This window comes from Myotis lucifugus, unplaced genomic scaffold (genome assembly GCF_000147115.1).
Source record: "Myotis lucifugus unplaced genomic scaffold, Myoluc2.0 scaffold_83, whole genome shotgun sequence".
NCBI lineage: Eukaryota > Metazoa > Chordata > Mammalia > Chiroptera > Vespertilionidae > Myotis > Myotis lucifugus.
Window position 1 is genome coordinate 3,556,258 of NW_005871131.1, and position 27,448 is coordinate 3,583,705.

At 40.2% G+C, this 27,448-nt stretch overlaps 1 protein-coding gene and 1 pseudogene across 2 annotated transcripts in view; one reads left to right on the forward strand and one right to left on the reverse strand.

Moving 5' to 3' along the window:
* Positions 1 to 27,448, reverse strand: part of ERC2 (ELKS/RAB6-interacting/CAST family member 2) — an 869,271-nt gene that overhangs the window by 829,703 nt on the left and 12,120 nt on the right. For both annotated transcript variants that reach the window (XR_002829807.1, XM_006090859.2), the window contains exon 2: positions 7,629 to 8,425. Coding sequence is in view for 1 of the 2 variants with exons in the window: in XM_006090859.2 (XP_006090921.1) it covers positions 7,629 to 8,285 (657 nt within the window). In the remaining variant the exon portion in view is untranslated. The remainder of the gene's footprint in view (positions 1 to 7,628; positions 8,426 to 27,448) is intronic.
* LOC102422788 lies at positions 24,469 to 24,880 on the forward strand (annotated as a pseudogene).

Sequence of the window (27,448 nt, forward strand, 5' to 3'; positions counted from 1 at the left end):
GCAATTTAATTACAGAAACTAATAAATTCCTTTTTTCTTATTCGGGCTTTGAGTAGCATTTGTGTCACTACTTTGGAATATTGCTTAATATCATTAGTAAGTAGATTTCTTCATTCTGATGTGTAAAGTCCTTTAAGATCTCATTTCACCTCCTGAAATGCACCTGTTTTACGACCAGTAATTATTATTAGTAACACTTATCAATTGATGGTTTTCTATGTTTTATCAGTTAGGAAGGTATTGAGCTGCAAGTAACAGAATATCCAACCAACAGTGACTTAAACAATTAGGGGTTTATTTTCTCACGTGACTAGAAGTCTGGCGGCAGCTACTCCAGGTGCTGGTGCACTCTCAGAGATAGCAGGGCACGTGTATCTGTGCTCATCTCGGTCTCTCTTCCATGGTTACTATACAGATGACACAGCTGCAAGCATCACATCGGCACTCAAGACAGGAAGAAGGAGAAAGAAGCATTGCCGGTGACATTCCTTTTATCAAGAAAACAAAAGCTTTCCCAGAATCTCCATTTCCCAAAATGGTTTTATTTGAGTTTTATTTGCCACACACTTGATTATTCCACTCCCTCTCTGCTTTGGCAGGGAGTAGATTTCGCTGACCTCACTAACTTTGGCCTTGGTCATGTAACATGCTTTAGGCAAAAGAATGTTAGTGGATATGATGCAAACAAAGGCTTTAAATATGTTTGTGGGGTTTGGTTGGACACCTGATGTCTGCGATCCGTGAGAATATGAAACCTTAAGTAGCTGCTGCTGTGAGAAGACATTGTCATAACTGAAACCAACTTACAGACTAGAGCCTGGTGCCCTGAGTCCAGACCTACCCAGCTAAGTTGCAGCCAACCGGCAAATATGTGAGGGAGAGATAAATGCTTGTCTTTTTTAGCCAATTAGTTTTGGGATGGCAAGTTACACAGCATTACTGCTTAAGATAATGTTTCATAGTCAAGTAAGTTTGGGAAATGACTGGCTTAAAAAAATTTAATAAACATTTTTAACTGCAAGAGTCAGAGCATTTCACATGCTGATACGTTGTATTAGTTTTGCCATAATAAAGTGCCACAAACTGGGTGGCTTAAACAACAGAAATTTATTGTCTCAGTTCTAGAGGCTAGAAGTTGGAGATCAAGATGTCAGCAGGGTTGATTCCTTCTGAGGACTATGAGGGAAGGCTTGTTCCAGGCCCCTCTCTTGGTGTGCAGATGACTGTCTTCAACCTGTCTCTGTATACTCTTCCCTCTGTGCATGTCTGTGTCTGTGTCTAAATTCCCCTGAATTAGGGCCCACCCTAATGACCTCGCTTTTACTTGGTTACCTCTGTAAAGACCCTATCTCTAAATAAAGTCACATTCTGAGTTAATGGGGATTAAGAATCCAACATATCTTTCTGGGGAGATACAATTTAACCCATAACATATGCATTATGATTTTGTCCTTAGGATAGTCCTTAGGACAGGACTATCTAGCCCAGGGGTGGGCAAACTTTTTGACTCGAGGGCCACAATGGTTTCTTAAACTGGACCGGAGGGCCAGAACAAAAGCATGGATGGAGTGTTTGTGTGAACTAATATAAATTCAAAGTAAACATCATTACATAAAAGGGTACAGTCTTTTTTTTTTAGTTTTATTCATTTCAAACGGGCCGGATCCGGCCCGCTTGCCCACGGCTGATCTAGCCTATTACATCTCAGGTTTATTTGACCAGAGAATCCTCTTTGGAAAATGCTATTTCCCCAGACACACTTTGGAAATACTGGCTTTGAGGGATGCATGGATCTCAGACAGAGTAGTAGAAGGAATGGAGCCTGGAAGAAGGCAGAGGGATAAGATAGGTCTGTTTGAGCAGTGAATTTGTTTAAGTCCTACCTACAAACCTGAGGGGACCTGACACTCAAGGGCAGAGCCCTTGGTTTCACAAACGTTCAGTGCTCAAGGGACTTGCAGTGGCATTTAACTGTCAACTGACCCTTCACAAGACAGCTGCCTCACCACCTTCTCAACAGGAGAGAGAATGGATTCTATCACCCATTTCCAATTGGTACAACTCTTCATATCTGGACACTCACAATGAAATAAGTATTTTAAAACAGAATTGAATGACCTTTATTGAAATGACCCTGCAATTATACAAATAAGAGAGAAACTAATAATAAAAGAAACACAGAAATGTGATCTAGCTTGACCTTTTCAAGTTACACGCTCAGAATGAGAATCAAGTCATATATTGCAAGTAGCTCAAAACCCCATATTAATATCGATTTAGAGTAGATTATTTCCTATTGTGTTAAGCCAGAAATAGAAATTATCACATAACCATTGCTTAAAAGCCGTAGCATTCCCCAGACGGGCTTACTTACACTTCTTAGGTTACGTTTCCCAATGACCTTGTCCCACTTCTGCACACATGAGACGGATAAATATTAAATCTAGTACAATCTCCCAGTGTGTGATGCTATTTATATTCATGCAGATCCTTGGCTAGCCATGCACAACTTAGGGAAATGTTTAAATATTATTTTAGGTACACCTAATTTGGAAAAAATAATCCATTAAAAATACAAAACTAATAATTGCATAAAATATCCAAGAATCTGAAAAGTCAGTAAGTTATATGCGCCAAGCTATAAGATATAGTCCCTATAACTTTCTGTAAATTTATTCTCTACCATGTTTTCTCTCTCTGATCTCCATCAAACAGGTAAATAGAATGGAGCTGTCAAGAAAAAAACAACTATATAACCTTTTAAAGAAAATTGGGTCCCTTTACACCCTTGTAGTTGCATTCTTCCACCCCCAACCCCACACAGGCCATTAAAATATTAAGGGGCTGTTTCAAGTGGCAACCAAACAGCCATTCTAAATTTTTTCTCCTCACTGCTCTCCAAATCAACCTACTGGTGTGATACTGAGAGCATGGACTATGTGTTCATTCCATTCCAAAGAATTAGCTGTCATAATACACCACCCCATGCTTCTTCCATTCAGGAAAGAACATCACGAAGCAGAAAGCATAGGGATAACTCTGCATCCATGCAATCTGGTTCATACAAACAAGCCAGATTCCAAATGCCAGTACTGTAACTCTTAGTAGTCACAAATGCATTTCTACTCGTGCAGCTCTGTAGGGCTGAGAAGTAGGGCCTTGGAGAAAGCCTAGGGGTAGAGGGGCTCTGGAGTATAATATCCATCCAGAAACCTGAGTAGCATCATCCCTTGGCACAGGAGAAATTTTGTCATAGCCACCTACCACTGGCTCCAAGGTTTCAAACAGTCCAGGGTTTCTTGTAACACAGGAAGGGCATGCAACATCCTCCCTTAGATCTGCAGTTGGGTTCAGCTCCCTTGGGAAGAACCACTACGACTTCAAAATCTACTGCGAAAGAACTGATGAGTGGGAACCCTCAACAACACTGCGCATAAGGATAAAAGGTCTATGCTAATGAGTATTAAATTCACAGAACTATAAATACCATAAACATGAGCATTCTAGCTTTCTCACCTTCACTCAGTAATGGGCCTGCCTCCCATTTCTATTCACATAGTGCAATTCATATTGTCTTAGGTCATCTGAATTTCAGTTACTAAAGTTCCAATTATCCAAATACCCTCTGGTAGAACTGTTTGATTGTTACAGATAAAAAAACATAATCACGTGTCCCCTTCTCTTTTATATTCTTTTCTCCCACGCAGAAACTGTATCCATGTCTTTTCCTCTAAAGGGAAATTATAGTAAGTGATAGTAAATGGTAGAAATTCTAAACAGAACAAAAACCATTTCTAGGAAAAACAAAGTCCTAATTAAGAATGAAAGTACTAAGTAAGCTAAATCACATTCTTAATCATTCTATCAAAGCTACAGGTGCTCCTCAACTTACACTAGGGTTACATCCTGATAAACCCATCCTAAGTTGAAAATATCACAATCTGAACATGCATCTCATACACCTAACCTACCGAACATCATAGCTTAGCACAACCTACCTTAAACATGCTCAGAACACTTACAATAGCCTACAGCTGAGCAAAAGCACCGAACACAGGAGCGCACAGTAGAGTATCAGTTACGACTGCATGGCTAACTGTGAGCTGTAGCTCACCGCCACTGCTCAGCATCACAGCAGAGCATAATCCCACATTTTGGTAGCCCAAGAAAAGATCAAAATTCTAAGTACACCTTCTACTGAATACATATTGCTTTTGCACCATCATACAGTCAAAAAACATGAGTTGAAACATCATAAGTCAGGGACAGTCTATAGTCATTTTTTACATCTAATCTATATGAAGTATGATCTTCCTATTATAGTAAGATTCTATTTACAGGTCAGTGATTCTATAAGAAGGTAGTGAACATAAAGTTAAGATTTAGATGTTGACGCGAAATAAACCAAAGCTTAAAATTGCAGCTCTGTCAATTATCAGCTGTATGAACTTGGGCAAACTGCTTATTCTCTCTACATTTATTTTTCATCTGTAAAATGAGACAAAGTCTAGCACCTACCTCAGATGACTGATGCAAATACTAAATAAGATAAGGTACACAAAGCTCTAAGCACAGTGCCTAACACATAATGGCCCCCAACAGATGTCTGCTGGTAGCAGCAGCAGTAATAATAGAAACAGCAGCAGCATTTCATCTAGCTCTACTTTTTGACAAACATAATAATCCCACTGGTAGAAATTTCTAGTGCTCCTTCATATCTAACTCTCCTTCCTGGAAAGAGGAGAGGACAACAGCTCCCAGCCCCTTGCAATTGTCTCTTCCAATCCAAGGAATTGAGAAGCCAATATGCCATTTCCAGGCGCTCTCGCTCTCCTGTAACCATGTACCAAGGTGCAGAAAGCCTGGATCTGGAGTCACTGCCTGGAGGAGAGCTACCTGACCTGCTTCATACTTCAGGTGAATACAAAATAAATCTCTGATGTGTTAAGCCACTGAGATTTGAAGCTTGATTATTATTGCATCAGGATCTACCCTATCGTGACCAATAGGTACTCATATACCCCTAAAAGGGATCCTGACAGACTTCCCAAAAGGGGAAGGAGGGGCACTTCAATGTTTTTTTAAGTAACTTGCTTTCTGGCAATCTTAATATTCTTTACTTTGTAATACTACCTCATATTGCAAGTAAATTGACTTTTCAAACTCTCCATGTTTCTTCCTCCTTTTATATTTAACCTAAAAAATAATAATTATGCTTATGTTTAATATACAGATTAATACTGGGGCTTTCACTGGGTCTATGTTACACAGTCCTATCTCACCCACAGCACCCAAGCTAGCCTCTGATCATATAGGTTCCAGAACAAGGAAGGGGTAATTGGAACAGCCTCAACCCTTCACTTGTTTCCAGCTTAGGGTAACGTGGGATAGTTAAATAGAATTATGAACGTCACCTAGTTTAAACTGAACTAACCCTCATGAAATGAACAAGGGGTTTTATATGTTTTTTACTGCCTGGCTGGTGTGGTTCAGTGGTTTAGTGTTGACCTATGAACCAGGAGGTCATGGTTCAATTCCTGGTCAGGCACATGCCTGGGCTGTGGGCTCAATCCCTAGTTTGGGGTGTGCAGGAGGCAGCCAATCAATGGTTCTCTCTCATCAGTGATGTCTTTATCTCTCCCTCCCTCTCTGAAATCAATAAAATATATTTTTAAAATGTTTTACTAGGAGTCAAATGGTTCTTTGTGTCATTAAAATTTACCTCAATATACTATTTATTTTACTTTGCCTTTTTTATACTTAATTTTTGTGAATGTCATAGAAGACAATATATTAACATAGTAGCACATCATGCAATTGATAAATAAATATACGTGTGTAGGTGGGAAATCTATGCTCAAAAACATTTAATGATTAAAGCATAAAATAGAAGTTTCGATATCAGCTTTCAATTTTGCCACTACATGCATTATTCCTAAACTTCTGTAACCATTTGCCAAAACAACTAAAAAAGGAAGAAAACCAGTATCGGACTGGGGAAACACTCACAGCTGTAACAGGTTCACAGGATTTGCATGAACTAGCAAAGTCAGAAAAAAATATAAATAACAGTGAAGAGCATTAATTTGAATTAGGAGTAAAGAACAGGCTTTCTGTTCCAACTGAAAATCACATTTGCACATCTGAAAACTAGCAGATGTCAGATAACCAAAGGGATAAGATGATTGCTTTCCACACTCAGAACAAACAGCAGATTCTCCGACAGATTAGAAATGCTTCTATGGGTACTTGGACTCCACAGGCTGGAAGCCAGGGAAACAGACAGGAGGGTCCACAAATGACCCTAAGAAAGGCAGAGCACTACCTTAAGCCAACATAAAGATCACTCATCGGAGAATCACGAGTTTAGCCAAATTTAAATTATCTCAAATATCTGGAAACTTTTTTAGGCAAATGGCATAGCACCACCTATTCCACATCTCTTAGCACTTATCTCACTACTAAGAAAAGGTGAGGCTGGGATTTAAACCCAGGAATGTCTGATTCCAAAGCCCTTATGAAAATAGCATCATATAAATGAGCCTCACAGAACAGGTAGGATATGAAAATCAAGACTGGCTTGAATTAAAAGGGAAGAGGTAGGGAGAGGAGGTGTTGTGACGTCCTCCAGTATAAGATAATGGAAAGAGCAAAGTTATGGAGGTGGGAAACCCTGAATATGTACAGGTATTACCACGTGGTGGTTCTGGTAGCCTAGGAGATGTGGAGGGAGGTGGTATGAGGTAATGCTGGAAAGGCTAGTCAGGCTTTCCAATGGAAGGCTCAGCCACAGAAGTAGACTTCATTCTGGAGGCAATGAGTAATTATGGAGGGCTTTAAAGCAGGGGAATGGCATAAGTGCAGGTAGATGCTGGGAAAACTAATCTTGCTATGACATGGAAGAGGGATCAAAGAAAAGTCTGAAGGTGGCTTGCACATAGTATGTGGTTAATATTGAATGGATGGGACAAAAATGTGTTGTGTTTCTCTAACATATCAAGCCCATTCTACCCAACACCACTTATATAATTTTGTTCAGTTCGATATTTAGAAAACAAACTCCACTCATTCTAGTGCTGATCCTTCAAAAAAAATTCAATGGTCAGATGTGGTCCTCTAAATGTTGCTATTAAAATGTCTACTCTTGCCCGGCCAGTGTGGTTCAGTGGTTGAGCGTCAGGGCACATGCCCAGGTAGCGGGTTCGATACCCAGTGGGGAGCATGCAGAAGGCAGCCAATCAATGATTCTCTCTCATCATTGATGTTTCTAACTCTCTCTCCTTCTCCCTTCCTCTCTGAAATCAATAAAAATATTTTTAAATGTCTACTCTTGCAAAAATTAACATTTTCCTCTTCTATTCAAAGGAAGTACATCTGAGTTGCTGTTGTAACTGCTGAAAAAGAAAACAAAATTAACCAAGTCTCAAAGTTAGACAATGAAAACTGATCCTCCCTCTTCCACTACAGTGTGAAAAGGTCATTGGAAAATAAGGAGGTCACAAGCTGTAATCTCATATTTCCTATGCCCTCTTGTAGTCTCCAAGTCAAACACATACTAAGTCAGAGCTTGTTTGATAATGCCGAACTTTCTTCTGCAAAGCAAAACACTGAGATGAGTCATAACCTACCTGATTTTCTTCATGGGAAACCCTCATCTGCTCCTTGAGGACAGACATCCGGGCTGCTTCTTCCTTCCTCAAGACTCTCTCTTTCTTGAGCTCAGGACTCCAGAAGGTCTTGATACTGTTCATGGAAGACCCCAACTTGCTGTCCTTGATGTCTAGCTCTTTCCGAAGGAGTTCATTCTCTCTCTGCAGTTCCTTGAGCTGGGCTTGAAGGTCTAACATTGTGCTGTCCCTTACCTGCCTCAACATGGAGGGGACCTGGTGGTGGTGATGATGGGATGAGCTGGTCAAACCTATATGTTGGTCTGTGTAAGAAAGGACATCTGTGTGGGAAAGTCCAGCAGAAGCAATATTGGGACTACTCCCCATGGCTGTGACGCGACCTCCATATACAGCTCTATTTGTGGCCCTTCCCAGAGTCATGGTGCCCTTTGGGTAAGTTGTCGAAGCCACCCCTTCATGATCACTCAGATACATGGGTCCAGACGTAGCATAGGCTGCATTAAGGGACTGGATATTCTCCATGGACAGAGTCTTGCCCGCTCCTCCACCTCCCCCACTACTTGTTCTTCGGTGGCCCAAACGAGGAGACCTTGGCAAACGAGGAGATCTGGAAGGGCTCCCTTCCAGATTGGTGATTGTTCTTGCACTTCCATACATTTTTCTTCTATTATGAGGTGCGACTAAAGAGAAGAAATGCTATACTAAGTTGAGGATAAAGCCAAAATTTTCACAGTTGGCCAGATTTTTCACTGCATTCCGCTCATAGTCTGTACCAGAAAATTACTCCAATCAGAGATCTGAAAAATGAGAAAAAGGATCATCAAAAACAAACTTCTTTAGAACTGTCACTATAATTTCATTATGTTTTTAAATATACAGACAACCAAGATGTCTTCCAGTAGGTGAATACATAAGTAAACTGTGATACATTCAGATAATGGAATACTATTCAATGCTAAAGAGAAATGAGCTATCAAATCATGAAAAGACATGGAGGAAATTTAAATGTATATTACTAAGTGAAAGAAGGCAATATGAAAAGGCTACATAATGTATGATTCCACCAAAAGACATACTAGAAAAGGAAAAAATATGGAGACAGTGAAAGAATCAGTAGTTGCTAGGGGTTAGGATCAGTGGTTGCTGGGAGAGGGATGAATAGGTGGAACACAGAGGATTTCTAAGGCAGTGAAGCTACTCTGTTTGATACCATCATGGTGGATACATTTCTTTATACATTTGTCTAAACCTATAGAATGTACAACATCAAGAGTGAGCCCTAATGTAAAATATGGGCTTTGGATGATTATGATGTATTAATGTAGGTTCACTGTTTGTAATAAATGTACCACTCTGGTGCAGGATTGATAACCGGGGAGACTGTGTATATGTGGAGGCAAGAGCTCAATGGGAACTCTGTTCTATTTTGCTGTGAACCTTAAACCACTCTAAAAAATAAACTCTATTAAAATAGATAGATATCGCCCTGACCGGTTTGGCTCAGTGGATAGAGCGTCGGCCTGCGGACTCAAGGGTCCCAGGTTCGATTCCGGTCAAGGGCATGTACCTTGGTTGCGGGCACATACCCACTGGGGGGTGTGCAGGGGGCAGCTGATCGATGTTTCTCTCTCATCGATGTTTCTGACTCTCTATCCCTCTCCTTTCCTATCTGTAAAAAATCAATAAAATATATTTTTAAAAAAAATAAAATAAAATAAAATAGATAGATATCAATGGTGCTAATGATAGATGAATAATAGGTAGGTAGGTAGGTAGATAAACAGATAGATAGACCCATGTTCATTTAAAAAGAAAAGGGACCCCAAAATCTTACTTACTACATCTAAACATTTTGTAAATTCTCCCCATCCTGCTCCCAAGCAAGGTCAAAATTTCTCAGCACAAAAAAACACTAATTTTTCCTTAGGAAAATGAAGCTCTGCATTTTGGGTTGTGTTAAGTGACAGTTAGAACCTCCAGAAAATTGACCATAGGATATTTCATCACAGAGACCTGAGTTATAAAATCCCCTGTCCTGGGGACATGACCCCTCTACACAAATGGCTTGACAGTGACTCTGAGAAGCTGTTGCTTCCTAAGATGTCAAATAATAGTCAATCATGTTGTTACCTCCACTCTTATACCCACTATAGACATCACTAATCCATCACAGTCCTCTTTTCCATTAGGTTCAGAACTGTTCTCAATACAGCACTCTAGATGGTTTACCAACAATCAACTGGCATCGATCTATGATTTAGAACCTACCGGCCATCTTGGAAAAAGAGGTTGCTCAACTAATATAGGTGGCTCCCTACATATCGCCGGATCCTAAGTGCTATCATCAGAGATGACAGCCCTGTCTCTTTCCCCGTTCACGTACATCTTTCAGACTGGCCTTTGGGGGCTTTGGGGACTTCTTTTGCATTTCTGCTAATCTAAATATTCATATTAACCATTCCACACCTGTACAGAAATGGCACAGAACAGTGCACCATGTTAGAGTCCCTGGTTTCATAACCCCTAGAGAAAAGTAGTAGAAGCTCCGTGTCACCATTACTAAAGTACTTTGGTACAGATTTTATGCAGCCAGGGCTACAAACTGTGATTGTCCAGTCAGTGCTGGTATCCAGATGGCCTTAACAGGAAGCATCACAGCCTCCTGCTCTTTCTCTTAGGGTGTGTTTGGTATACTTTTCTTCAGCTATAGGATAGTAAGAGCACAGATTCTGGAAAGGGCCAAAGTGAGGTTCAACTCTCCAACAACTGACTAGCTGAGTGACCTTAGGCAAATTATTTAACTGTTACGAGCTTCCTTTCTCCAATCAATAAAATATGGGTAATTTCATCTAACTCATAGTATCCTTAAGAAAAAGATGATGTTTATAAACCACCTAGTTTGGTGCCTAGCAATAATTTTTGTTGGTAGTGTCAATAAATACATTAATTGTATTATACAGGGCACCTTTTATTTTTACCTGCTTATCATTTATTTCTCCCCCACCCCACTTTCTGGTAACACTGTCTCTATTTTCCTTAGAGAAATTGTCCCCAACCCTCTACTCACACAGTCATTAGGTTATATAAGGCTGATTCCCTCTACTCCACCCTGAATAGGATTGGAGTGAGAATATGAACCAGGCCTGGCCACTCATCATAGTCCATCACCCAAACATGGCCACTGGTGGACATGTGGCCCACATTGGTCCAAAAGACTCCATACCATCATTTTAGATGAAACAACTAGGAAAAATAAGCTCTTTTTCAGCTGGAATTACTTGCTTTGAAGATGGAACTTCTGAGTACTACCATGTGAAAAGGGCTTCCCTGAGACTGAAGCTAATGCAAAAAAAGTCAGAGCCAAACTTTTAATAGTGTGAAATCAGGCCAGGTGACATCACTTGATATCAGTCATTGAAACTATATCCATCCCTAGCCATTTTAGTTACATATGCCAGGCAGACTGACTGCATTAATGGCCCCAATTCCTGTATCTGTCCCCTTGGCAGTGCCCTCACAATCTGACCCTGGGTTCTGTTGCATGACTTGCTTTGGCCAATAAGTAGATAACAAATGTGAAGAAGTGGAGGCCTGAAATAGCACTTGTGTATTTACTCTCTTGCTCATTTTCTTCTGCCATAGGAATTAGAACATGCCCAGTCTAGCCTGATGGAAAATAAAAACATAAAGCAGGGCAGTGTGTCCTAGCCAATAGCCAGCCCCAAGACATCTGAGCAAGCCCAGCTAAGATCAGCAGCCTAGCCAACAAGCACCTGACTACAGATGCAGGAGCAAGTCCAGCTAATAGCCACTGAACTCCATACACTCATGGACTAAACAAATGCTTCTTAGTATGTCACTGATGTTTTGTGGTTGGCTGTTTTGCAACATTACTGGTTCAACAGGTAACTGATATATTCACCCATAAAATTTCTACATTCAATTCTAGTTGGGGAATCTGTCACTTGTACCCGAAAAAGTCCTACGTATCATATGAAGAAATATTTTCCATAATTGCTTCTGCTTTCCCTAAAAATTCCCTACAAAGAATTATATGCCTGTCTCTAACTAAAGAACTTAGTTTCAAATGTTTATATTGCTCAGAGCTTAATTATGTTTTACTTGATAATAAACAAAAATCATTTTATATCTAAGATTTTTGCAGAAATAACCTGTTTTGTGTTTTTTTAAGAGTAAATCAATAGTTCTAACCATTGGAATTCAGTTTACATAAATGATGAGAGACAGACGGTGAAATAATGTGATCATTACATGAATATTTAATGAGATGAAAAGATGTTCATGCCATAATGGGGTGGGGGGGCAAAGAACAGACTACAAAACATTTCTATGGTTTACTCAAACTTTTGTAAGACACATGCACACACACTTACTAGCAGAAGATTGAAACAACACACATTAAAATGTTAACAATGGTGGGAATCCAAGTGGCTTTCATTTTTTCCTTTTGTTTACTTGCATGTTCTAAATTTTCTATCTATATATATAAAAGGTAAGCAACCAAACAACTGATCAACCAAATGGTCAACCAGTTGCTATGATGCGCACTGACCACCAGGGGACAGATGCTCAACACAGGAGCTGCTCCCTGGTGATCAGTGCACTCCCACAGCCAACCTCCTGTGGCTGGCCAACCTCCCACAATCCCTCCCCCAGGCTTGCCAACCACCCACAGCCCTGATCACCTGGATTGCTGGCCAGGCCAAGGGACCCCACCTGTGTACGATTTCATGCACTGGGCCTCTACTACTATATAAAGATTTTTCTATTGTCTTTTTATTCTCTATTTCACGTATTTCTGCTCTGAACTTTGTTATTTTCTTCCTTTAGTAACTTTGGGCTTTGTTTGTTCTTCTTTCCCTTGTTCAAAAATAGCCAATGGTAAGGGTTTTTTGGTTGTTGTTGTTACACAGCAAAGAACTGAAATAGTCACTTAATGTTTCATTGAAAGGTTATCTAATCATTTTTTGACCAATCACCTATTATTGAACACAGGTTATTTTTAATGGAAATATCATAATTAATATTCTGATTGATAAAACTCTATATACATCTCTTATTACTTCCCTAGGATAAAGTTCTAGAGGTAGAATTATAAGATAGAAATGTAAAGGTTCTTAATACCCACTATCAAAATTCCCCCCAGAAATGTTGAAATAATTTACACTTACACCCTTACTGTTGGCTATTTTTCCTCCACTGCCTTTACTCTTTGCTCTCAACATATCTTGGAAGCCACCAGCTTCTTTTGAGGCTACTAAAAGTCCCTAAATTACCCAAATCATGATCACAGCTCTGTATGTTCACTAAATACACCTTAATCAGGAAAACCAACACTGTGCTAACCAGCTCTGCTTTGGGCCAGTGCTTCTGCAATAGTGTGGCCAAGGTTCAGATAAACAGGCTAATGGGGATTTGTTTGTACACCAAGACTTCAAGGCACTAATGTGTACTGTGACTATTCCAAAATTGAGTATACAATATAGCTTTTTCCAAATTTATTTGAGAAAAGAACTCTTTTCCCTTCAAAATACCTGAAAACTTTTCCCTAACCATTCGGACTTATTTATTTAATTAACATTTTTTAAGCATTAACTTAATTCCCAATATTGAATGCTGAGGATAAAGAAGTGGCTGAGACAGACACAGGTCCTGCCTATGGGAAGTTTAACCGTGAGGACAGATTTTATCAGAGTTTTCTTCATCACAAATCTAACATGGTTTGAGGGGAAGGTGATTACAGGAACTGGGCATTGCTTTAAGGACAGGGACATAAAATTGACAAAAAAGAATCAGAATTGAGCTCTAATAGAGAAATAGAGAAGACCAAAATGATGACTGGTTGGAGTTTTAGCCTTACTAGGACAAGAAATAAATATAATTTTGTATTTATTTTTCAAACACCCCATATGGAAGCCAGAACGTCAAAAGGAACACAAGTGAGTCATCGGCAATCTGTGTGTCTAAGAGATGAGGAAACAGGTTGATGTTGCTTACTCCAACATCCTACCAGACAAGAGGTATTATGGACAATTCCACAGAATTTAGCAAATCAAATAAGAATTAACTCAGGAGAACATTAAAATGGTAACAGAATAACTTCTTCACCACTATACATGTGCTTCTTAACAGTAAATTATAATTAGCAACCTAGGCCCAACACTTTACTTATTAGAAGTAGTCTCTTCGACCAAATTTACAAAGAGCGGGGATAGTTTACCGGAACAATTTCACCTGTAAAGCACAAAGAGTTGATGTGGTTTTCACAGATGGGGTAAAGGCCAGTTGATGTCCCACTGGCGTGGCTCAGTGGTTGAGCGTCGACCTATGAACCAAGAGGTCACAATTCGATTCCCAGTCAGGGCACATGTCCAGGTTGTAGGCTTGATCTCCAGTGGGAGTCATGCAGGAGGCAGCCAATCAATGATTCTCTCTCATCATTGATGTTTCTATGTCTCTCTCCCTCTCTATTCCTCTCTGAAATCAATAAAAAGATGAAACATTTTTAAAAGGCCAGTTGTCATGGTAAGCCAAAGTTGAGTTCCCATGGCTGTCGTGTCCCAAGTCTCATGATTCCTACTTGTTTTACTGAGTAACCCACAGCCCCTCCCCTGCCCCAGCTGTGTTTAGTTGCCTGCTATAGTTTTAGGCACTTGTTTTGACACCCAGGCTTTTTTGGTTGTTGTCTTCTAATTCTCGTCTATCCTGATATTTTTTTTTAGTTCTGTAAAATGAATCCCTGAGACACAGCAAAAAGATCAACTTTATTCAGCAATCAATAATGCAATAATGCCTTCTATTTCCTATTACTGACTTCAAGAAAACCATTTCTGAGCTTTTCCCACCTATAAACACATTGCAGGAAATTAGGTAGCAGTTAAGATCATACAGTTTTAAATATTATTATGAAGCCAAGATAAGCTCAATCAATGGGCATTCCTGTAAACTCTTAAAAACACCTGCTTTCTTATGTCTTTGTGATGTACAGTCCTAAGAAGGATAAGTTATTAGTAAGACCAACCTGTACACAGAAACAGAAATGTGCTGCTGAGAATGACCTCAAAGAAATTAAATTGCGCAACACCTTTCCCTTTAAAAGCACCTCATGAATAAAATTCGAAGTCCAAGAATAAGTTCCATGTAAAGCGACAATGCAAAATAAAATCAAAGATGGTTTTATGAACCTATAAGAATACTTCCTCTAATTGAATATGGATTCATAAATAAGACATACACGCATCCACTCACTCTCTTAAATGGCTTAAGGACTCGAACTGTAAGCTCAGAGGGAAAGAAGGTAGAGAGAGACTTGATTCCTCTCTACCTCAGGCACCTCAGACTATCATGGTCTGGAATAGTCTATTTTAAGACAAAAGCATTTCCTGCTATGTGCTCTAAATTAGGTTAAGTTTATTTCCACATATCTCAGTCTCAGTCCATCACCTGAGCCCTGCTGACAGGCCATGTGAGCTGAGATCATCAGTATCTCCCAAGATTTAGATCAACTTAAAATATTCTCTCTTTTTTTTTTCCTTACTGGCATCCTTAACTTTTTTTAAAAGTTTTGTGTAACAGACTCCAGTTAATTCTAAAACCATTCCCAGAGAAGACATGGTGCTGAACAGATCTCAAGTAAGAACTGGCTGAGTAGGAGCCAGATGCTGCCACCAGATGTGTTGTATCGGACTAGCCCAGTGCTCTTTAGAATTTTGATATACAGTGGGCCAACATAGATACGGACATTTCACATTAAAATCCAGATTCTAGCTCCTGAAAACCTGACAATGTCAGGCCTACTTCCCTACCTGGCAAAGACTGGTGAGAGCCAATCGGCAGCTGCCCCTTCAAGAGAGAACATCACCCTCCAGTCCCCTCCTCTCCTGTTACCTTACATTCAGTCTCACTTTCTCATACTTGCTCCTTTAGGCATTTAAATTTTACTACTTCTACCCTTATAAAAGAACTTAGATAAGAATTCATTCTCCTCACCACCCACTTCAAGTCCATTACCAAATCCTACCAATTCTACCTCCAAACTTCTCAACCTGTTCCCTTGTTTTCTGCTTCTACTTATCACTACCCAATTGCACTGGCATGACTTCCTTAAGCTATCCCTTACCCTCCTAAAGCATGGTCACTCCTCTAATCCTCCTCCTCTATTCCTCACACATCAACAAAACTATTGTAAGGTAACAATTCTGATCACAAAATATCTCCCCTTACCCACTTAAAACTGTCTAGTACTTCCCAGTGCTCTATGGACAAAGACCAAACTCCTTCCCATGGCCAGAGGCCCTACAAGATCTGGCCAACAGTTTCAGCCCCTCTCCTGCCACTCTCTCCTTCACTGACTCAGCCCAGGTTTTCTTTCTGTTGCTCAGATGCATCCAGTCACTTCCTGTCCCAAAGCCTTCTCTCTGCAGGGCTGATTCCAGTCATCCTTTAGAATCTAAACGGACCACCGGCTGCCGACCGCTGGTTTAGATCACAGCAGCGACAGTACACCTCCAAGGTCTATCACATCTCAGCTATGTTCTTTCAAAGCATAATGCCTTTTTTCATGGCATGAATGTATTCTTTTTAATAAGAGAATCTGACTTCATCTGCCCTACAAGGGTCTTCAGAGTGGTTCTCTGATTTAGACGACAAAGGGGTGACCAGGTAGCCTGCATCCTCTGGTGAAGGTGTAAGAAAATCTATTGTAACCTGATCAAGGCTGCCTTTCCTCAGATCCTTGGTTTGAAAAATGGAAAGCCATGAAGGAGAGGAATTGATATGCACAAAGGATTCTGGAGCCTTCAGGGAGGGAACACTGACACCCCAGTCACGATGCCCAGGGTTCACGGTGAGATCTGTGGGAGGAGGTGAATATGGTTGCTAATAAGACTAAAGTTTCCAGAAACAAAGTAAATACTTCAAAATAAGAGGAAGTCCAGGCTGGTGATTGGGACTCAAGACAAGTATCCCAGGTGCCTCGGAGAAGCTTGTATGTACAGAGCATGTGAGTGAGGCAGGAAGCTAATAGAGGCCCACCATGCTGTGTGGAACCTGTGCAATAGGCACAACGTGTGCATGGGCTGTAACTCATAAGGAGGACCATGTGTCCTAGCAGGGTTCCCCACAAGCAGACGCTAGATGAGGGTTTAGGTCAGTGATGGGGAACCTATGACACGCGTGTCAGAGGTGACACGCGAACTCATTTTTTTGGTTGATTTTTCTTTGTTAAATGGCATTTAAATATATAAAATAAATATCAAAAATATAAGTCTTTGTTTTACTATGGTTGCAAATATCAAAAAATTTCTATATGTGACACAGCAACAGAGTTAAGTTAGGGTTTTTCAAAATGCTGACACACCGAGCTCAAAAGGTTCGCCATCACTGGTTTAGGTGAAGGTGGTCCATTTTGAAGGTAATCCCAGGAAGTACTAAGAGGAGAATTTGGCACTAAGACAAGGAAGTAAAAAAAGTCCATCTAGGATATCTTTTAAGAAGGTTTCTGTTGTGTTCAACTGGACTCAGTCCTGCTGGAGGAGCTCTGAGAGATAGTGTAAAACCTGCCTCATAGTTACACCTCCATTCATCACTGGCAGAGGGCCGCTCCCTGGCACCTCCAGCCTGCACTGCAGGAGGCCAAGATAAAGCTCTCATGTTTCCATACAGAGATGTGAACGGGGCACTGATGGTATCTGCTACACCACGCTTGGCACACCTGTGGCTGAGCCTGGCCACTGAGAGACCGTATAATAGTGACTATGAAGGGCACTAGCATCTTTCAGTCTGAGGAAGACCAGCCTCAACAGTGACACCTTGTGGCAGAAAAATGCAATCATGTGGCGGACTGGTTGATCCTCCTTACTTAGGAGCAGCATAATCTCAGGGTAGAGGGTCAAGGGAGGAGACAGGGAGAGGTGGAGAGAGGTGGGAGGGAGCCCTAGTGAAAAGACCTGGACTTCCAGCTAAGAGGGAAGGCAGGTTCCAGCATATTGGGTTTAATTTAGACAAATAAAACTGGTTGTTGTTTTTTAATAGAAATCCATATATGACCCAAAAGCTCTAGCACACTTTATAACTCCATATTAATCTGTGTGCTCATTTGTTGGGATCTCTCTTCCCTCCTCCTTTAACTCAAACACTGCATAGTCAGGGCTTCACATTAATTCTAACATTTATGAGGCCCAGGCAAGAATACAAATGGAGCCCTAACCGGTTTGGCTCGGTGGATAGAGCGTCAGCCTGTGGACTGAAAGGTCCCAGGTTTGATTCTGGCCAAGGGCATGTACCTTGGTTGCGGGCACATCCTCAGTAGGGGGTGTGCAGAAGGCAGCTGATCGATGTTTCTCTCTCATCGATGTTTCTAACTCTCTATCCCTCTCTCTTCCTCTCTGTAAAAAAATCAATAAAATATATTTTTTTTAAAAAAGAATACAAATGGAGGCACAGATACCACATGTCTGTACATTTTAAAGTTATAATCAAACTAACACACTGGTAAACAAAATACATTCTATCCTTCTACCTTGAAAAATACAAAGATGTGGATGTTGAGGTTTGAATTTTGAACTTAGAATTCTTGGGCTCTTTATAGTTCTGGACAAAACATGGTAGTAAGAGGCAGGCCTGCCCCAGCCAACATCTTTCTCTCCCCACCCCTGGCTCAACATGTGGTTTCTGCAGCCTGCACACCAGGCTAGCTCCATCTGCAGCAGGGGCCAGCAAACTTTTTCTATAAAAGACCAGACAGTAAATATTTTAGGCTTTGTGGGCCATTCGGTCTCTGTCACAACTACTCAACTCTGCCATTTCAGCACAAACGCAGCCACACAATTTGTAACCAAACGAATGTGGCTGTGTTACAAAAAAACTTTATTTTAAAAAACAGGCATGGATTCAGCCCCCAGGCAGTAGTTTGCTGGCATCTGATCCATACTTTCACAAATAGGTGCCCCTCAGCCATTCTAGGCTTATGGGTATGCCCACTGTAGCATGGATTGTCCTCCGGAGAACAGACCTGGTAAAGAAGCCCAAGCAGACCCTGGAAGACAACTCAGGGTCATTTAGGCAGGGAGGTCCCAGGCCTGTGGGTACCCAGAGTGGACCCTGGAATGCCAGGCACAGGTTTCAGGTGGGCACCTCCACTTGGCCCCATGCCAGTGGTTGGCAAACTACGGCTCGCGAGACACATGCGGCTCTTTGGCCCCTTGAGTGTGGCTCTTCCACAAAATACCACGTGCAGGCGCGCACATACAGTGCGATTGAAACTTCGTGGCCCATGCGCAGAAGTCAGTATTTTGTGGAAGAGCCACACTCAAGGGGCCAAAGAGCCGCATGTGGCTCACGAGCCGCAGTTTGCCGACCACTGCCCCATGCAGTCAAATGAGGCCTTCTAGACTCAGCCTCTAAAGTCTGAGGCCCTGGCAGGGCCTCCCCCTGCCCAGATCTAAGGGTACATCGGAGGTACATAAGAGATTTTGAATATTTGAAAAAACATACTTAATATTATGACACTTTCATCCTATCACTGAAATCACTCCCATGGCAATTAATGCAACAATTTTGTAATGGTAGCCAGAGACATATGTTTTTATAAAATGAAAGAGGGGAGCTCAAAATCAGATCTGGTTAAAGTCATATCTCTACTTTTTTGACTTGTTGCCTTGAGCAAATTACTTCACTTCTCCAATCCCCATTTTTTTCATCTGTAAAATGGAGATACTAGCAATACTTTTCACAGTGATTTGGGAAAGATTAAATAAAATGATAGAAGAAAAGTAATTAGCACAATGCCCAGTACACAGCTAATGTTCAACAAAAGCTAACTTTGATCATTCCAACACTACCAGAATCGGGCACAGTGACTTTGAATCTCAAAATTGTCTTCCAATTCTCTCAGTCCACTAATTTGCCTTGTCTGATACTCCTGAGTCAAACTTAGCCTACTATTCAAAATGCTCAAGACATCAACCATTTTTTAAATGGAAAGGAAAAATGAACATCTTCACATCATCTGCAGATTACAACATTATGCATCGATAGATATTGAAAGTCCCGATAATAAGCCATTTCTTCTTTAAATGCTACAATGATATGAATCAGGAAAACAAAATAAAAAATGTCCAGCTTGATACAACAGGGATTTTTTTAAATGCTTTCCCATCATTCTCCAAGAAGCTGTCTGCAACTGAAACACACTCATCCACACATCACTACTCTCTCCTTTAGATCCTCCAAACTCGTTTTATAATTACTGTTTCCATGTGCAGATCTAGCATGATTACATATTTTATAGTAAGGTGCTTGAGTAAAGAGGCTGACTATATATTCCATACTACAAGGTAAGGACTCTGGATATCCAAGTATTAGTTAACTGCACTTTCCATTAGCTACTTTCATTACTTTATTTCAAACTCTAACAATTTATTCTAAAGGATTAAATTTAAATTCTAAAACACCTAAAAATATCTGTTAAAGGGACAGACCACTATCTAATACATAGCTAAACACAAGTTAAAAATACATATAGCAAAACCTCAAACAATAAACAGTAAGAATAAAAAATAATTTGAGATGCTAAATCAAATTATAAAATATTATGATTGATATAAAATGCTGATTACAATATTACTCATTATCTCATAAAGTTTCCTAAGTATAACAAATTAAACTTGATTCACTGAACAAATAAATAAGGTTTTTTTATTTGTGAATTTCTGTGAATTTCCTTTAATCTGCAAATGTAAAATGTCAGTTGGCAAAGCTTTTAGTTATAGTGTACTTACAAAAAAAATTCAAGAATTATTGGGTCTTACACAAATAATCCTCAATCTGTCAACTAACAGATGTTTCAGAGAAAATGATAGAAAGGTAGGACAATAACAACCTCTTGTTCCTAAAAACCCAATTACATAATTTTTCTACATTTAAAATCAACATGTAAGGATTACATTTAAATAACCTTTTACTAGAAAAGAATATATATATGTATATGTATATATATATATATATATATACATATATATATATTCATAATCATATACTCAAGGGAAATTTTTAGCAAAGATTATAAGCAATTCCAAAGGGGAAAAAAAGACCACAATCAATATCAAGGAATGGGAAATGGCTTAAATGTGCAAATTTCAGAGACAAGCATTTAGCTATATATTCTGGAAAGATGATAAAAAATAAATAAATGTTATATCCTACTTCTGGGGTCTCTTAAAAATGACTGATCCCCATGGAAGAATCATATTAGCCTTTACCAAGGGCCATGTTCGGGGTGCGGAATAGTACTCAGAAACCCCACTAAAAACTGAAATCACAGGGAATGAGAGTTAATAACTGCATTAAGTCATCAAGTAACTGAATTAAGTCTTTTAATCAGTGTACTGATAAGAGTAAGTTTAAGTACGACAAAAATGTATTAGAAGAGAAATTATGGGGCATTATTCAAATCTACTCAACAAATATTTCTAGAGAATGAATCAGTAATATGGTTTCCAACCTTCCAGAGACCCTAATCCCTCCATTTCTAAAGGGAGCCATAGCCCCCTTATTCAGGTTTACATGAGCAACTCTAGCCACTGTGCAAGGCTGCAGGGTATGTGAACACTGGAAATAGATTAGAGCTTTTCTGGGAGTGCAGGGTGTGGTCTCAGATGGAGAGAGGCCTATGAAAGAAAGAGGAGTACTAGAGAGAGAAAATTGTTTTTCAACCTGGGCAAGAACTGAAAAAAACAGGAGAGACACATAGTCATGTAGACTAGAGAATTTACAAATATCATGAGAACTTAAGGTTGCTTTTATTTCAATAATCTGAGAAAAAATAATGTAAGGATATTCAAGATCATCACCACAGCCGGGCCCACTGAATTTGGACAATAAACCATACCCTAAAGAATCACTATGGGTCGATGAGAAAGGGAGAGAAATGAACTTGGGAGTCTAAATAATGTGTTCTCACCAAATGAAAGGTAAAACTATCAAGCTCCTCAGCATGAATACTAGTAAAAGTTTCACAGAAGTTGAATATGGTAAATATGATGAGAGAATTGAGTCATCACCCAGCACACAGCAGGATAGACCAGTTGACTGCCAAAGAGCCCGCCTAGAATAGTTGGCATCATATTCCAGTTACAAGTAGCAATTTAGTTAATGTGGCTAAATTAATGTTATTAATTTGAATTAGTAGCATTAAGTGTACTTAATTTCTAAATTGATTTAGGTTTTGTGTAGGTGTAGGAGTGCCTGGCCGGGTAGTTCAGTTGGTTGGAGCATAATCCTGATGTGCCAAGGTTGCAGGTTCGATCCCTGGTCAGGGCACATACAAGAATCAACCAATGAATGCATAAATGAATAGAGCAGCAAGTAGATGTTTCTCTCCTTCTCTCTTACTCTTAGCATCAATAAATAAATTTTTTAAGCGGTAGGAGCCCTGGCCCACATGGCCCAGTGGTTAGAATGTGAGCCCAAAAACCAAAGACTCACAGGTTCAATTCCCCCAATCAAGGGCACATACATCAGTTCAATCCCTGGCCACTTGCAGGAGGCAACCAATCGATGTGTCTCTCACATCTCTATCTATCTATCTATCTATCTATCTATCTATCTATCTATCATCTATCTATCTATCTATCTCTCTCCCCCTCACTCCCTTCACTCTCTCTAAAAAAATCAATGGAAAGAATATCCTCAGAGGGTTAACCAAAAACTAATAAACAAACTGTAGGAGTTTAAAAAAATAAAGAACCTCACTAACTTTATGTTTAATAATTAAAAGTATTCATTAAAATAGCAATAACTTAAGTCAACCCTGGGGTTCTACAAGAAATTATATTCTTTAAAAGGGGCCTCATCCAACTTGGAGAAACCCTGGTTAAGTGATTAAACATACACTGAGTTTGAGTCCTGAATCTCACATTTATTATCTGAGAAAGTTAACAAACCTCTCCCGGACTGGTAAGTACCTCAGTTAGTAACAATGGTCTCGGGAATAACAACGGGTACTGCACAAAAATAAAGTGAGTTGTGATTAAATCAGAGAAAGCCTAAGAGTTTAGCACAGTGCTTAAGGCTTAGTAAATAAATAACTCAGTACAACAACCCTCATCACCATCAATATTAACTACAAACACCTGTTAATATTGTCACTAATTTCACATGACTATGAAAAGCCATTCCATTCTGAGCCCTAATGTTCCCTTCAATCTCGATCAGTTCTTGAAAGACAGTACAATTGATTGATACTGTCTTTCAAGAAAACTAATACTAGCTATGTGGTTGATTTTACATGGATCCCAGGAAGGCAACTAGACTCTTGTACAATATGTTTTTCCTTATGAGTAAAAGAATAACAAAATTAAACATGTTGCACTGGGTCTGAAAAGGTTACCTGGTTTAAAAGTTTGCTAAGCACTTTGCACATGAGAGTAAAACTTTAGCCAGTGCAATAAATGGCATCATTTATTCAATATATTCACTGTCCTCTCTCGTTGTCTCATTCCCTACAGTCTCCCTCCCATAGGAGGAGAACCCTTCCTGCCCCACTGGCATCAGGCTTGGCCATGTTCTGTCAAATGTAACATGAACTGAAGTGGCATGCCATATCCAAACAGATGTGATAAGAGCTATCTTATGAGTAAACCACTGTGGGGATTTCTTCTTCTCTACCATGAGAATGGCCCGTCCAAGAAAGGGACTCCTCTTCCTGCGTGAGTCCCAGAATCAAGACAAAATAGAGAAGAACCTTACACAGCCATGAGATAGATAGCCATTGAAATTTGGAGGCTACCTCAGCCTAACCTAGCAATATCGGACCAATACACCCAGCTCGCATGGATGTGGCACTAAAACGAAATATTCAGCATTTAGGTAATAATATAGGGCAGCAGTTTCTCACTGATTTATCACATTTCTTTCCTCCTTTGCCAGAATACCAATCTATATCATCCTTTCAGGGACAAAATACCTCATGTTAGGTCTCTAGGTAAATGCAAATCACTTGTAAATGATATCTTTTCAAACAAAAAAACACATAACCAACCATTTTGACTGTCTCCAAATGTACATTTTCTTTATCATTCCTAGTCCCTGATTTCTTTCCTAACAAACTGCTGTTCCTAATGCTTGGACATCAAGATGAAGGCAATCGTTGGAAAGGCTCAAAGGAGGATAAATCCTGCTGATAACATAGTCGTGCCAACAGCTCAAGTGAAGGCCAGGAAGCAACAATGGGTGCAGGCTGGAACTCATGCCTCAACCATCAGTACGTGCGTGAGTGCCTGTCCTGGAGCACAGCCCCATAAAGAGCCCAGTGGTGCCTGGCCCAAGCATGCCTCACCACAGATTGTTAGGAGAAAAGGGGACCCATACACCTGTGGTGCCATCTTATAATGGCTCAGTGAATTCCAGATTGCACCAAGTGATGCCACTGTCTCCCCTTGAGCAGATCCAACCCTGAGAGGTCCCTGAAGGCAATAACCATGTCCCATTCATGCTGGCATCTCGCTGCTATAACACCTGTAATTAAAGGCAGCTCAGTGTAGAGCAGTGGAAAGCATGGGCTTTGAGTCAAGAGTCCAAGACTCAAATACCAATTTCTCCATTTACTTGGGGAAAGCCCTTGTGAGCAGATGCTGTTAAGTGCCCTACTAATGTCCCTCTGACTTAAACATTTTACTAGTAAAGTTCCCCAAAGGATTTCGCACTGCAGATATCAGCATCGCTGCTGAGGACTTCTTTTGAATCTTGAAAAACTACTCTGCTCTTGCAGGAGGCAAGATGAAAGTGCCAGGGAATACCTCTTTCTCTCCGAGCAGGCGGCAGCGGGTTGTTCAGCCATGGCCAAAATTAAGGCTCGGGACTTTCCCGGCAAGAAGGGGGAGCTGCTCAAACAGCTGGAACAACTTGAAGGTGGAGCTGTCCCAGCTGCCTGTAGCCAAAGTGACAGGCGGCGCAGCTTCCAAGCTTTCTAAGATCCGAGTTGTTCGCAAGTCTATCGTCCGTGTTCTTACCTTCATTAACCAGACTCAGAAAGAGAACCTCAGGAAATTCTACAAGGGCAAGAAGTACAAGCCCCTGGATGTGCGGCCCAAGAAAACACGCGCCATGCGCCACCGGCTCAACAAGCACGAAGAAAACCTGAAGACCAAGAAGCAGCAGCAGAAGGAATGGCTATACCCCCCGCAGAAGTACGCGGTCAAGACCTGAGCATCAATAAAGCACAAACTGGCTGACAAAAAAAAAAAAGCACCATGGTGCCATGGGATAAAGAACAACTGACAGATATAATTATATACCAATGTTCACAGAAGCATTGTTGACAACAGTCAAAAGGTAGAAACAAACCAAATGTTAAGCGGCAGATTATTGGATAAACAAAATGTGGTAAAGAAATACAATGGAATATTATTCATCCTTAAAAAGATATGAAATTCGCCCTGGCTGATGTTGCTCAGTGGTAGAGTGTCGGCCTAACCCACCAAAGGATTTTGGGTTTGATTCCCAGTCAAGGGCACATACCTGAGTTGCAGGTTCGATCCCTGGCCCCAGTTGGGGCAAGTACAGGAGGGAACCAACCAAAGTGTCTCTCTCACAATGAACTCTCTCTCACCCCTATTTCTATCTCTATCTCTATCTCTATCTCTCCCTTCCCTCCCTCCCTTCCTCCCTCTCTCCCTCTCTCTCTCTCTCTCTCTCTCTCTCTCTCGCTCTTTCTCGATATATATATAGATATATATATCTATATATCTATATATCTATAGATATAGATATATAGATATATAGATATATAGATATAGATATATAGATATATAGATATATAGATATATAGAAAAAATATCCCTGGGTGAGGGTTAACAAAAAAACAAACAAAAAAAATGAAATTCTAATTCATGCTACATCATGGATGAACCTTGAAAATATTATGCTAAGTGAATTAAACCAGACATAAAAGAACAGATACTGTATGATTCCACTTCTATGAGGTACCTAAAATATAGCAAATTCATAAAGAGAGAAAGTAAAATAGTGGTTGCCAAGGGCTGGGGGCAGGAGGGATTGGGGAGTCATTGTTTAAAGGGTACAGAGCTTCAGTTTGGGGTGATGCAAAAATTTTGGAGATGTAGAGTGGTAATGGTTGCACCACATTGGGAATGTACTTATTACCACAGAACTGTACACTTAAAACAGTTAAACTGGGCCTGGTCTGTATGGCTCAGTGGTTGAGCATCAACCCATGAACCAGGAATTTAGGGTTCAATTCCCAGTCAGGGCAGATGCCCAGGTTGCAGGCTCAATCCCCAGTAGGGAACATGCAGGAGGTAGCCGATCAATGATTCTCTCTCATCATTTATGTTTCTGTCTCTCTCTCTCCTTCCCCCTTCTTTTCACTGAAAGCAAGTAAGTAAGTAAATAAATAAATAAATAAATACAATAATTAAATAAAATAATTAAACTGGTAAATATGATGTTACATAAATCTTACCGTAATAAAAAATAAATAAATTTTTTAGAAAACAGCCGAAACGGGTTTGGCTCAGTGGATAGAGCGTCGGCCTGCGGACTGAAAGGTCCCAGGTTCGATTCCGGTCAAGGGCATGTACCTGGGTTGCGGGCACATCCCCAGTAGGAGATGTGCAGGAGGCGGCTGATCGATGTTTCTCTCTCATCGATGTTTCTAACTCTCTATCTCTCTCCCTTCCTCTCTGTAAAAAATCAATAAAATATATTTTAAAAAAAATTTTTTTTAGAAAACAACTGACAGGAGCTGCTTCTTCATCCTTCATGTGAGGTCATCCTAAGGCAGGTGTTTTATGCTACATCCAGAGTTTCCTTGTGAAATTAACCTCTAGTCATGACTGCAATAATTTACTGAATAATGTCCCATCCACTGGCTGCCTTCTCCTCTCTGTCTCACGTGCTGTTCACCTACTATTGTTCCCTGTAAATCCCATGTAATTACTTGCACTAGAACTCCTATCTCAGGGTCTGCTTCTGGAAAAACTAAACCAAGACACATAGGCAAGTTTCTTAACTTCTCTAAATGTTAATTTCCTCATCTTTAGAAATAATATCTGGATCATGGAGTTATTGTTAAGATTAAATGAGATAATTCTTGATGTGCTTAGCACAATACCTGAAACACCATAGTCACTGAGTTTCTTGAATTTCTGGTCCAATAGTTATCTGCCTTTTTGATAAAAGCTAAACTATGTCTCTCCGTTTCAAGGGCTATTGTTTACCATCTTCTACATGATTAATATCTCCTATGATTTAACATTCACCATCTAACCACAACGGGGATCAAAAGGAACTGGAGCCCTTACCGGTTTGGCTCAGTGGTTAGAGCGTCGGCCTGCGGACTAAAGGGTCCCAGGTTCGATCCCGGTCAAGGGCATGTACCTTGGTTGTGGGCACATCCCCAGTAGGGGGTGTGCAGGAGGCAGCTGATCGATGTTTCTAAATCTCTATTCCTCTCCCTTCCTCTCTGTAAAAAAATCAATAAAATATATTTTTTTTAAAAAAAAGAACTGGAATTTTGCATCTAACTCAATCCTTGTCTTAGAAGTGGGTTGAGCCCATAAAGGACATTAGACAGCTCCCCTATATCAACAAGATCCTCCAAGGCAGACAGACCACCACCATATCCTCCTGACCTGCGGAATTAATTGTACACAACACTTAATTCTTATCCTTCTTTCTCTTTGGCTCTAAATCTACCATCGTAGCATCACCAAGGCTTATGATGAGGACTAAGATGCATTTAGTCTTTTCCTGTTCCACAGAACACCAAATGAAACCAT